This window comes from Notechis scutatus, chromosome Z (genome assembly GCF_049901735.1).
Source record: "Notechis scutatus isolate UNSWTSFEM ecotype Mainland chromosome Z, rNotScu1.2, whole genome shotgun sequence".
Classification (NCBI taxonomy): Eukaryota; Metazoa; Chordata; class Lepidosauria; order Squamata; family Elapidae; genus Notechis; species Notechis scutatus.
Window position 1 is genome coordinate 28,105,803 of NC_142025.1, and position 14,215 is coordinate 28,120,017.

The 14,215-nt window shown below is 33.8% G+C and overlaps 2 protein-coding genes across 3 annotated transcripts in view; one reads left to right on the forward strand and one right to left on the reverse strand.

Annotated features, from left to right (window-relative positions):
• PP2D1 (protein phosphatase 2C like domain containing 1) lies at positions 1-12,771 on the forward strand. Its single transcript, XM_087945071.1, has 3 exons — positions 1-60; positions 6,327-7,675; positions 10,866-12,771. The coding sequence occupies exons 2-3, from the start codon at positions 6,328-6,330 to the stop codon at positions 11,759-11,761; spliced, it is 2,244 nt and encodes a 747-aa protein (XP_087801197.1). The 5' UTR covers positions 1-60; position 6,327; the 3' UTR covers positions 11,762-12,771.
• Positions 11,846-14,215, reverse strand: part of RAB5A (RAB5A, member RAS oncogene family) — a 24,645-nt gene continuing 22,275 nt past the window's right edge. For both annotated transcript variants that reach the window (XM_026673561.2, XM_087945072.1), the window contains one exon: positions 11,846-13,328. In XM_026673561.2, the coding sequence (XP_026529346.1) occupies positions 13,210-13,328 (119 nt within the window). In that variant the 3' untranslated portion in view covers positions 11,846-13,209. The remainder of the gene's footprint in view (positions 13,329-14,215) is intronic.

A 14,215-nucleotide genomic window follows, 5' to 3' on the forward strand; every position in this document is an offset into this window, starting at 1 on the left:
TAATGTGCAACTATCAGAGAAAGGAATTCCAAAGAACATACGGCTTTCTAGAAGCTTAAGGTACTGATTTACAGATTTTCACTGAGTGAAAAGCATAAATTCAAGAAGGCTATAATTAATCAGAGAGGGGTAAAGACTGAACACCTTGGTTGAAGAAAGCAAACAGGGAAGATTTAACAAAACTAGTCCCATTGGTCAGGCCTCTGCATGCCTAAAGACAATCACACATTACAGTTACAGTGAACAAACAAATCAGAAATAAAGAGTAGATTTTAGTAGGTTTATTTTTAAAAATAATATTTTGCAGTAATATTGAACTACATCACCTTTTATTCTTGGGATATCACAATTGAAATCCAAATCACTTAAAAAGATTTAATTGAGCTTCTAAATATGTATTACATGCACATTATCACAGAGACTTCATATAAGAGGTTGAAACTCTAGCTCATATTGTATAATGGGATTGAATTACATTTTATTTGATGTAGCAACCTTCATTTGATTCTCAACTTGCCTTAAAGTTCAAGGGATGCTTTGGGACAGACACACTGGCTTCTGTACAGAATTTGATGTTCCCCCTGCCACCACATCTGAGCTATAAATTCACATAATTTTCTAACTTCTAAATTTTCTATCTTGTAAAATTCCTATTTTGTAACTATTTTTCCCAGCATTCTGTAGCAAAAACATAAAGAATAAACTAATTTTAGCCAATGTCCACCAAGAAGTTCTAGTGCAATGCATTTTATTTAGTTCTTAAACTGTCACTTCTTAATGCGTTTTAATGTTTTAAATGCTTCTTAAATAACATCAATTCTATTTAATAACACCCATGTTACATCAATATTTTGTTTACTGCCTATTGGGTTTTCATGTTTGTTCCTTATGTTCTCCAGTATGACAGTGTTTAATCAGCTAAGTTAATGGCTTTAAAAATTCTTTAACCAAATTTATTTCTATTAAATTTAAAATATAATTCAAATATTTTGAAAACGACAAAGGGCCAGTGCAATTTAAGCGGCTCCCCATCTTACTTACACAGAATTAAAGTAACGAGTCCTGCAACATATATAATTAAGTATATTTTTTATTCAGAATGTCAACTATGTTCTACTAGGTGCCCCACTCCACAACAATTCATATGATATGCTTTATCTACATGTCAAGCCAAAATTCCATTAAATGAATTGTCCTCTTAACCATAATGAATTTGGTTGATCTTGCTTTAGTGCAATGTATACACTTACTCTTTTTTTAAAAAAAAAACAACAACCCTATAACCTGTTTTTTATAGTTTGTTTAACCTAGTAATTGTGCTTTGTATAGAAAACCATGGACTTTGCATGATATGTAAGTTTAGTCATTCTTTATTGTATAATATTGTATAACATGTGAAATTACCTAAGAGCGCCTTTCTCTAATCAGTCTGAAAAAGAAAACTTAATTATGCTTAATAATCTGGTTCTTAATATTTATGGTAAATCATCCCCCTGTATTCAAAGCTAAAACAATGTATGATGCAAAGCTATTCCTAGTTAACTGAGAGTAATCCCTACTGAATAATTTACTTTTAAATAGACATATATAGGATTACACTGCTGATCATTTCTAACATTGTATTTTAAGATTTAAAGTAAATAATTCTGCTCTGTTTTAAAATCTTATTTTATTAAAAAGTTATGTCTGATATCAATTTTGCTCCACTGATGCAAAATTATTTCTCCCTATTTTTATTTATTTTAATTTTGTAGGAGAGACTATTAACATTATTCTGGAAAGTGATTGCATTAGTATAGAACCAAGCAAACAATAAATTCTATTACACTATGAAAATAGTGGTGCCAACCTTTTTAATTAATGTTTTATTTTCTTTTGAAGTTTTACCTATTTATTTTGTTTTCAATCCAGGGTACTAAATAGTACTTGCGCTAAACAATATTTGACTACATTCTTGGTAATATGACATACTAATAATGGTGCTCTATATTAAGTTTTGAGAACAAAAGTTTGGCTTTTATAGTAACTTTGTTTTATTGCTGACAATCTAGAAAAATAAAATATAATGCTTCGGTTTTCCCATACTAGGAAACAAGGAAAATACTTCCTATGGCTACTGTCTTACATAATCTTCCTTTCTTAAACTGCTATGAGTCAGGAGGTTCGCTATTTTAATCTTTATTAGCACAAACAACAACTAAGTGGCCCAAGGTCAAGATATTAATTATCTATTCTTAAACAAAGTTTTGATGAGATGATTGACATTGCTATCTTCTATATATAATGAAAGCTCCCCTCCCCCCCTCTTTTTTTTTTTTGTTCTAGGACAGTGGATAGGAAATCAGATATTACCACTTAGATTGTCATTGGCACACTCAGCACAACCAAAATTATACTGTGATAATGTACAATATTGTTCAGTAGTAAATAAAGACTTTTTGAAATATAGACAGTGCAACTAATTAACAGTTAGGCTTTTATTTTCTGTCAGAATTTAGTTAATATATTTTTTAGATTTCAGTTTCAAAAATAAAATTCAAATATCATGCTGCCATATTTAATTTAAAATAATTATAAACACTGAAATCCAAAAATACAATAAATTCATAATGGGATTGCCCATGATTTTAATATGAAATACAGGCAGCTATATGTGGATTGTGAATTGTACCTAATGACATAAATCTCCAATTTTTAGATAATTTCTCCATGAAATATGTAAAATTTCAGGATTCAAACTCTGAAAGACTTTTATTCAAGAACTGTGCAGATTAAATTCATAGCACTAAGAATAGTGAACAAAATAATATAAAAGCTTCAAAGGGATTACTGTATTGTAAAGTGAGTAGCTGTGCAGCAAGTTAGCAAATAGGAATTAACCAAAAACACACACAAAAAAGAACCTTCCTAGATTTTGAATATATCCAGCAGTGAGGATAAAATGCTGGGATAACATAAATAATCCATTGAAAATGTCAGATCAGTATGTGGGTAAAAAAAACAAATTCTAATAATTATTAGGTGGAAAAGTGAAAATATAAAACACAGTTTCGTAATACCTTTAGATAAATGCATGATGTGGCTACATCTCAAGTAATTTTTACAGACCTGCTTGTTTTCTCTGAAAGAATAAAACTGAAAATGATGCAGGAAGATTAACCAGTCTAATTACCCATTGCCTAAGGAACTACTTCATAATGTACAGCAAATACATGATAATTCAACTGTAATTATCTTAAATGATAAGGGTTTTGGAAATTTGATTCAATATTTCTAAATAGTTCCTGCTTGAGGAAGACTACTTTAACTGAAGGTTACCACATGATATTGATTGGAAGTTAATTTACGACGAACTTTAATACTAGCAGCAATAATAACAATGTATTACAACAGTTATTTTCTTCACTCAATAATTCATTTGTAGAATTTACAACTGTAGAAACTGAGATATATAAATATGGAGCTTCCAATTCAGCAATTGCCATAACTAATGAAAACCTATAACCACTGCTTAAATAAGAACTGAATATATTTGTATATTTATTTATATAAAAGAAATTTAGAATTTGGAGATAATCCCTCTACCCATGTGTAAACCATATTGGCCATCATTACTAGTAGTAAATGACTTCCTATTTTTGCAAGATGTTTGAAAATAATTTAAGAATAGTTAGGGTATTCTCTTCTTCTCATAAAAGATAAATGCTGCCTCCCCATTCCTCTTTCATTTATATTTAAACACACAAAGACAATGTGAACCAAATTAAGCAGACTAATGGTATCCCAATAACATTTGAAAATAACCATCATAACAAAGAAGACATCTGGTTGTAATCTATAATCTAATTGGAGGTTAGGAACTGAAATAATTTCACCCTATTGTCAAACTTTAAATGGGTAAAAAATCAAATTTGTAGACATGGAGTCAAGTGCTGTTTCATCCAGTCAAGTGAATATAGATTTTGAATGGATTAATATAAGGTCTTGTATTAGCACTATGCTTCAGAATCATTGAGTGTTTGTCAATTTTTGAGAAGACTTCATTTCTAGTACAAGGGTTATCATGCTTTATTTGGATGAGGATAGGAAGAGAGGCAAACCTTCGATATGGACCACATTGATACATCTAAGTTAATATACTGAGAAAACAATAATTTTAGAGGCTATCTTTTATTAAGCAATTTATTGAATATCTGTGATATAGGGGAAAGATGTAAATAGTTCCCTCCTCTTGCTTCCTTACTGAATGTCTATTTTTATTAGGAAGAAAATACTAAAATATTTGTTCAGTTGAGAGAACAATCTGTTTAGATTACAAGATTTTTTTATTAATAGAACAAAATAAAGATATCTTGAATCTTTTGTTACATGGTACTCTTCCACACTTAACTGACTCCAATATTCAAATAAGTAGCATAGCAACAAGAAGATTAGAGGAACATGGGGAATACTAAGGCATTTGACTACATTTGAAAATCTTACAATTTATAATTCACATTTGCTATGATCAATTATATAATTTTATTTATATTAATAATTTTTGCATAAAATAAAAGGCAAATCAAAAGAAAAAAGCTAAGAAAAAGTGCAAGAAAGAAAATTAAATGATAACTTCAATGGAAAAGTTTAAAGAAAACATGAATGATTTCTAACCTTCTTTTGAACAGATAATAACAATATTATCCCTTCTCCCTCATAGTTGTTATAATCCCTTCACTCTCAATTAACTCATAATGTTGTTCCCCATTGGAACCCCAAGTTAACTGGTAGACCCAGTCTTTAGGCTCTTATGACAGGTCAGGAGGGTTGGGCTAACCTCACATCAAGAGGGCAAAAAGTTCCAGAGGGCAGGTGCACCAGCAGAGAAGACACTTCTCCTGGGCCCCATCAGCTGGAATAATCAGGCTGATGCCCATAGCATGCCTCCTCTGCCATTCTGTGAGGTGAGATGGTCCTTCAAGTACTGGACATATGCCATGAAGAGCTTTACAGGTCGTTACCAAACCTTGAATTATACCAGGAAACAGACTGGCAACCAATGCAGCTCTTTGAGCAGTGGTGTTACACATGCCATTCTTTGTGCCCCAAGAACTGCACTGTTACACTCTACACCAGCTGTAGCTTCTGAATGCTCTTCAAGGGTAGTTTCATGCAGTGCGCATTGCAATAGCCCAACCATGAAATGACTAGGTCCTGAACAATTGAACATAGAGATTTCTGATGCAGGAAAAGCAGCAACTGGCACACAACCCAAAATTGTGCAAAGGCCCTCATATCCATGACTGCCACCTGCTCTTCAAGCAAAAAATTGTGAATCCAGAAGAACCCCCAAGTTGTGGAAATTATATATCTGGGGTAGTGCTACACCATCTAGTATCAAAGATGACAGTGCCATATTTCAGGGCCCTGTGCATATAAAGCCATTTGATCTTGCCAGGGTTCAGTCAAAGCCTGTTGTTCCTCATCCAGGACCTCACAACCTCAAGGTATGGCAAACATGACCAATGCTGTTTCTGTCCCATAACTGGGCCTGACTGAAAGGGGTCCAGATAATCTGTTTCATTCAGGACCCTCTGACACTGCCACACCACCACCTACCTTTTTTACAACCTTCCCCTCAAAGGGGAAGTTGGAAACTAGATGAAAGTTGTCCAAGCATGTGGCATCTAGTGATGGTTTTTTAAGGAGGGAGGGGGAAACCAAGGCCTCCTTAAAAGCCTCTGGAAATGTTCCCTCCTCTAGTGATGTATTAATTACTGCCTGAACCCACCTGCCATGCATCATCCTGAAAACTTTCACCCATCTAAGAGAGACAGAATTTAACAGGCAGATGGTGACATCAACAGATTTAGGATCTTGTTCACTTCAACAGAGTCAATAGGGTCAAACGATTCCCAGATAATAAGGTAAGACCTCTCCTAAGGAATCTCATATGACCTACCTCCACACATGGGATTCATTCTTCAGCACATGTCTGTGAAGTTATGCTTTGCAGTATTCAATGACAATTCACTATAAGTAATAAAATAGTAGAAAAGGTTATTCATAATTTTCTTGGAATCCACAATAAATTGCCAAAAGTATACAAAATAGGAGCTGTAATCTAAATGACTGTTTACTTATGAGAAAATAAATGTAGAATTTGGAGGGGTCCCCGGCACCTTTCAATAGTTAATTTCTTCCTGGCTTCATCTATATCACACTTCTTTTAAACTCCTTTATGTTTCAAAACTACTTTTGAGTCTTCTTGGATCAAGACCTATATTTTTTAGATTTGTTTAATAATTATTGTAACACATTTTATTTATTCCCCACTCCACCCCCAGAATGACATACCAAACAGAGCTACAAAATTCTGAAACTAGTGAAGAGGAACAAAAACTACAAAACTCTGAATCCTGCAAAGAGGAACAGGATTTAGCAAAGATGCTTATCATTGATTTTAAAAAAATTGAAAGCTTAAATATTAAAATCCCATGTTCCATTTGTGAAGAAATGGTATACATCAGTCAACTTTTTCATCACAAAAAAGTCCACCAAGCTCAAGCTGTACTAAATTATCAGTGGCCATATGTGGAGCCTATAGATATAAAAAAAATTATCCTTCGGAGAAAGCAACTCATTTTAAGACTGCAAAAAACTGCTCAATATCCTGAACGAGAGATAGAAAAGATTGGTTGTTCCATTGATCTTCTTAAAGAGAGCATCAAAATTGCTCCATACTTTTGCATCGATAATGTTGTTCAAAGTTCGGTGTATATTAAAGATGTAAGCAATCCACTGATTAAAGCCATAGCAATTTGTCAAGATAAAAATGCTGTTTGGCACACAGAAATGGAAGATGTGTTTATTGTACTAGATAATTATGGGCACAAGAGAGATACCTGCTTACTTGGACTCTTTGATGGAAATAATGGAATTTCTGCTGCTCAGTTAACTTCAGATGAACTTCCTCTTTTACTTCTTGACCAGCTTTCTCATAATGATTCCTCCTATCAGATTAGCGATGCTGAAAAAAACATACTTCATTCTTTTTGCACTATTTTTAAAGAAGACTATGAATTAAAGGAGCAAGTATTTTCTGTTGCAGAAGCCAGAAGCCAAAACTCACAACCAAATAAGTATGAATGGATTCATAGAGCATTTGCAAAAGCTTTCTGGAGAATGGATAGGCTTTTACGTCTTGGACGAGGTGAAGTTTCCAAAGTTCGTTGGAGTAGCTGTACAACTGCCATATGTTTAGTAGAAATGGCAGGCAACATAAAACAAAACCAAGAAGAACAAGAAGGGGAAGAAACAGTTGAAACAATAAATGATAACGAAGAGCAGAACTTCCTGCAACATGAGAAGGGGCTGCCTGAACCAAACAGAATAATGATAAGAAGAATCATAGAACAAGAAGAACACAAAATTATGGAACAGCAGGAAGAGAAGTCACTTGGAAGAGTAAGTGATGGAGAAGACCAAAATAACACAGAGCAAGGGGCAGGTTCTCTCACAGAACATCCTCGAGAAGTATTTACAAGTATAAATGATGGAATTAAAAAAAGCATCATAGTGTCAGAAGATAATGAGCAATTGGCAAAGAATAAAGATGAGATCCAGGAAGAAGTTTGGATTGAAAACAAAGAAAATTCAGATGAAATTGCTGGAATGATGCATATTGCTAACATTGGTATGTATTAAGTCATAAAATTCAGAATATTATGTTTCCCTCCCACTCTCCCATTTTGTTTCTCTGGTCACAACTGTTAGCCATTGAGCTCCAGAATTATTCTAGGAATAAATCTAGAATAGTCATTTATTGAATTGATTGTGCAATCCTGATTTTTTTCAGCAGAATTTTCCTAATTATGATATTTTATAATCTATAAATCCTTCTAAATATTTTGTTAATTCAGTTCAATTATATGACAACTAACTCTGGTTAGTATGTTAATTTATCCAAGCAAAGCATAACTTGAATTATAACTGATCCTAATTAAATTGCACAGTACCATTTATTCTATGTTCAAAATTAGGTTGGCGCTGACCAGTCCCCAAAGTTATGGCTGTTGCAGCACACTATGATCACATGACAAAAATTTAACTGCATGGCAGTCCACTTGTACCACAAGCCCTTCAACTCCCCCCACCTGTCTAGCTCCCTCATCTGTGTTCTTTTGGTCCACTATCCGTGACTCCTATTGCCCTAGCTGACCTTTGCCATTTTCTTGCTTCCAATGCTGACCAAGCATGTGCAGCCTGGCACATCACGACAACTACTAGCCACATGAGATGTTCGTCCCAAAGTTGCATGTGGCAGTTTCTTTGTGAGACCCAGAGAAGATGGCTTCATTTGCCAACAGCTGCCTTGTGGCTTTTGTCAGCAGCAGGAACAGGTGGCAAAGGTCAGATGAACACAGGGAGGTGGGGCCCACACAGAGCATGTGATGAGGGTTATTGTGGCTAGAACTAGTTCAGGTTTCCTGGAGTGCTGCATCTTTGGGGCTTCTGGTAACCCTAGAGCTATGGTATGCCAAGAAGCCCTTGACCAACCAAGTGGCAAGCAGCACCAGAACCATGTGGTTGTGGGATTGCTTGCTGACCAAGGCTCGCCAAAAGGACAGAGATTGGGGGCAAAGTAGATGGTGGGGGGGGTTTGAAGAGGAAGCAGTCCTTTACAATACCAGGGCTTGGGAGGAACCAGGTTTGAAATGGTTTGAATTGGTATGGGTTCCCAACTAATTAATCAAATTCAGCTAGTAACAGCAACAGGATATGCCAGACTGCCATTGCTAGGTGAGTACATTTTTTAGCGATAGAAATTCAAATCCCAATTGTGGTTTTAAGTAGAGGACTACGTGTAACAAATCATATTGCTTTCACTCCACTGGAGTGTTTTAGCAAAGGTATTTTTGGAAAATTGAGCTATAGTACAAATATCTTCTTAAAAATGGAAGTAGAATCCTACCATATGTAGCTAGGAAAAAGGCTGTCCAGGATATAGACAGGATGTTAAGCAGTAAAACTTGGGAAAGTGTAAATAAAGATTTGAACTTGAATGTTAATGTAGGCAAATATTTGATAGGAAAGGCCTTCATTGCAAGATCTAATTGAAGTATTAACCAGAAATTTCTCATCTTGCTTACTTGGGTTATTGACCTGGTGGCCTGCCACCAAGTCATTGGATTACAGTGGGGTATAAATGTTAATGAATTAATAAATACTATGTAATAATAAAAACCTTTTAAAAATGGGGATATAATTGATCCTACCCATTAGGTTCTGAGAATACTTTGTTGAAAAATTGCTGTTTTTAAGCCCCTGGAACACATTGGACTTTGAATATTTTTTATTATCTTACCATATTAAGCACCAGCAAAGTTTTCAATAAGAATTTCTAAACATTTCTTACAGGAGCCTTTCTGTGCCCAGAATAATTGTTTTTAGATTGTTTGGGTTCTGAATGTTTTGGTTTGTACATAGAACCAAAACAGCTACTCCCAGAAGTGTTTTGCAGCTGGAATGAGTAAAAAAAAAAAAAAGATAGCACCAAAGAAGAAACACTGAAAAAATCAGAAAGTGGGGGGACTGGAATAAATCATGCTAAGATTTATCCTATTCTTTATGTCATAGTGAATAATGGGTGCATGGGTCACTACAAGGGAGCTGGGAAAATCAGGTAGGTAGGCAGGCAAGCAGGCTGGTGGGATATACTGAACTGCGAATTGTTGAAGAAAAATAAGTGATGAAGGAAAAAGGTGGTAGACATCAGCCGTGTCATGCCCATCTTGTAAAATCACTTTGGGATTCCTTGAAATTGTATTTTGATCAAAGCCTAGGACAACAATACACTTTAGATTTTATTTCTTCTGAATCACTGCTGAACTTAAATGGTTCAATAGAACCTCTGGAATGCACATTGTTCTGGATTCAAAATATGTTTATGCAGAGTTTGGTTATTTGAGGCAAAGTACTATTTGAGAGAGAGAAACTCTAGTTAGATAAGCATTATGTGGCATTATTGGCAACAGATTAATGCATGCTCATCCTACCCAAAAGGTGCTGTTTCAGAGCAGATAATTTCATAGCACACCGTAACCTTAGCAGCCATACTAAAGAAGTCAAGGTTTCCACATCTAGATACGAACAATTGTTAGTAAACTGCTGAGAGTTTGGAAGTTGCAGTTCCAAAATATCTCACAGACCTCAATCTGTCAGGCTTGTTGTGATATCAGTGTTTGTCAAACTTGGCAACTTTTAAGACATGTGGATTTCAACTACCACCTGGAATTTTGGGAGCTACATGATTTAAAGTTGCCAAGTTGGCAATTTTACACTTTCTTTACACAACTGGGAACACTTTCTTCCCAAATGCTCTCTGGCCTTTAAAAAGTATCAACAGAGCATTAATCAGGCTTATGATTTTTTTTAAATGTAGATTTATTGTACTGTTAGCCATCAGTTTTATGTAGCTTTACATTTATACACCTCAGGGATTTGCTGAAGCATATTGATACTTCACTCTCTTATTAGTGGCCCTATTTTTGTTTAAGTCCTGTTGGGAAACCACATTTCCTCAAATGAACAAAGAAACTTTGAAAAGTGGAAACTTTTAGAAAACATTTTAAATGGTTTCTAAAAATCAGAATTTGACTAGGAACAATGAAAGTTCCTGTACAAGATATGCACCCAAATACACACAAGGTTAGTGTTATATACTGTATTCAGATTGTTACACATCTATACTGCTATGTTGAAAATTAGGCCTTATCAGAAATATGGAAAAGCATAATCTGTGCTAACACAGCACAAACAATACTTGTACCTAAAATCTGATTATATATTGTCTTCAAAATTATATGATTTTTTTTTAAATTTAGGTAATGTTCATGCAGTTTTATGTAAAAATGGAAAGAGTTATTGGCTTACTAAAGAACACTCCACATACTGTAAAGAGGAAAGGAGACGCATTCTTCAGAATGGTGGATCTATCAGCAGTAATGAGCCTAAAGGACTAATAGAAGGACTAATAAAAAATACTCGTGGCTTTGGCCATCATGGAAACCCAAAGATAAAGAAAACAGTTATTCCTGTACCAAATACAATCTCTTTCTCTTTTGATAACTCATGTCAGTTTTTTATTATAGCAACTAATGGACTTTGGGAAGTTTTGGATAAAAATGAAGTTGTGTTATTAACAATAACTTTGTTTTCTGCTTACTTGGCAAAATATCAACATGCCCAATTGATGAAACGTTACACTCCCCAAACGTCAAAGTTATCTTTGGAAGATCAATTCTATTCATGGTATATGGATTCTGATTTATTTTCTGAATCGGATTTAGGCAACGAAGAGGAAACTGAACCAAGTTTTCAGTTAAAGCTTCCAATTAACAATAGCACAGAAGAAAAAGTAGTTCTGTCAAACAGTTGTACTATTTCTACAAAGCAACTCTCAGAAAATTCTTTAGAAACATCAGCTAATGTTCCTACATCTTCAAAACAAAATACTTCACCAGACACTAAAGTAATCCAAAAAGAAAATAAGAAAAATTCAGAAGACCTGATATCTGAAAATAATGAATTTTTACAGATATCTGAAGATTCAGAAACAGATTCTAGAACATTTTACAATCTTGCAGCAAAGTATATTACTAAGCACTTGGTAAAAGCTGCTCTTAAAGCAGGTTCTAGAAATAATGTTTCTGTACTGCTAGCTCTCTTAAATGGATGTGATAACATACCCACTGATGTGTTAATGGGAAAAACAGAGTAAGAAACACTGACATAATGCATAAAAAAATAAACACTTGTTTAAAAAGAACGATTACTATGTTGCTTAAAAAGAATGATTACCAGATTTCCTTTTATACCACTTTATTCAAACCTGAGCACCTCAATATAAAACTAAACACTGGTGAACTGTCATTTTTCTTGCTAAGCCCAAATTATTGCAAATTTACATCTGCACATGTAAGTTTTTGCTAGCAGTTCAACGTTTAAATAGATTAAATCATCTTTTCGGACACGTGGTAGATTTCATATAATGAAAATAACTAAAGAATTAGTGCAATATACTGGATAAATCAAAATAAAATGGACTTTGGGAAACAATGTAGCAGAATTCATTACAGATAGACAGTTGTATTTATGTTACAGGTACAGGAGCATCTTTTATTATTGTTCTACCCATGAAGGAAGAACTTAATCCCCCTTGTGATCTGGGGAAAACAAAATGTTAGCTCTTTTAAGTAACTGTACATATTGTATACTTTTAAGCAATTCTTAAATAGTACAGAGTAAAACAGATGTAGACTACAATGCAGTACCCTATTTACAGTACATTGACATACCAATTTAAAATCAAGTTGAATGTACATAATTTTTAGTGCTCTGACCAGTTACATTCTTAGGGAAAAGGTAATTGTATTAATGGTCAACACTGATTAAAATCAAAATCAGCTACCTAGTTTTTGTAAAATATGTCTCAATAGTTTGTTAAGAAATATGTTGTGTTGCATCAGAAGTTGAATTCATTGGTTGTGACATTTTAAAAGCAGAAAAAATGTGTGAAGCTTGATTTTTTAAAAAAATTTAAACTGTGTTTTGACAAATTTATATATAGTGTAATAAAACTAAAAGAAAACCAATTGTTCTGCAAGCTCAGGATCAATAAAATTGTTAATGTTTCACATATTTTACTTAAATTATGAAACTGTGGAATGTATATTTACATGGTAATTACCCACATAAACATTTTGCATAAATACTGTTAATAAGCTTACAGGAAGTTCAGAAGGTATATTAACCTTTTTTTTTTTTTTTTTTGCAAAATCACAAATGGAGAATCCAAATTCTATTCATTACACTTTAACAGTAACCAATATCCAACACTTGAGGACCTAACTGGTTAGCTGCAGATCCATGGAACAGTTCAATCTCTATTCCTAATGATATGTAATCCAGTTAAAAACCTCTTAACTGAAGCAGGTTTAGCCAGCTTCTTTCCCCACCCCACCCCATTGTTAAAACATAACAGCCAGTGATACATGCATGTTATTAAAAATTAGGACAAAATCATTCTGTATTATTAGAAACAACTATTCCATAAGTCTCTTCAGTTTTGGAAGCTGTATTGGGCCAGGTTAAATACTCCAAATTCCATTGTTATTAAGAAGTTAGGAAGTGGAAGAATATTCAAGACAGTTTAAAGCAGCTGAAAGTTTAGTTGCTACAACATTGACTCTTAGTTGGTTGTGTTGGTTCAGTAAGATCTACTCCTCCTCTTCCTCTACCAGAGTTAGCTCCTGTATTCTGTGGTTCATTCTTCGGCAACTTTTTAGCTATAAAAATATAGCAAAATTAGAATATTTTTTTAAAAAATAAGCATTAGCTGTGTATATTTATAGCTAACAGCACTATACAGCATAGTTAATATTTTTTTATTCTGATTAACCTTCCACAAAAATTGATGAAGTTCATCACATCCTTACAGTGTTTCTGGAATATGCTTGTTTTAACTTGGCTCTATCAGCAGCCGACTGCAATAACTCTGCCATATATTTCACACTAGATGTACTTTTTTGGCAGCATACATGAATTTCTTTTTCATAAGATCCAAAAGATTATGGAGCTACTTCAATATGGCTTGTCTGTGTATAGCTAAACTTGCCCATTATGGTTCACCGTGACTTGTTCTAAAAAGTATGTTGAAAAAAAAACTATGGCTTATCACAAAGTGTTCAATAAGTCAATTTTTCTATATAAATTGTTGAGATCCCTGGAAATAGAAATGCTGCAAAACTGGACAATAAATTTATAGAGTTTCATGGGAATAAAATAATAAATTTTGCTTGGTTTACATCTTATTCAAATTTATTTTTCTGCTTAATAAATTTTTTAATATGCAGGATTACTTTTAGTTCTAATTTTTTTTCTAACCTTAATAATATAGTATAGTATTCCAAGCAAAATGTAAAAAGCAGCTCAGTGCCAAAGGACAAATTTAAATATAGTCCTCAACTTACGGTCACAACTGAGCCACAAAATTTCTATTATTGAGTTAAGGGAGTTTTGTCTCATTTTACAATGTTTCTTGCTATAGCTGTTAAGTGAATCACTGCAGTTGTTAAGTTAGTAACATGGTTGTTAAGTGAATTTGGCCTCTCCACTGACTTTGCTTGTTAGAAAGTTGCAAAAGGCAATCACATGACCCCAGAATATGCCAAGC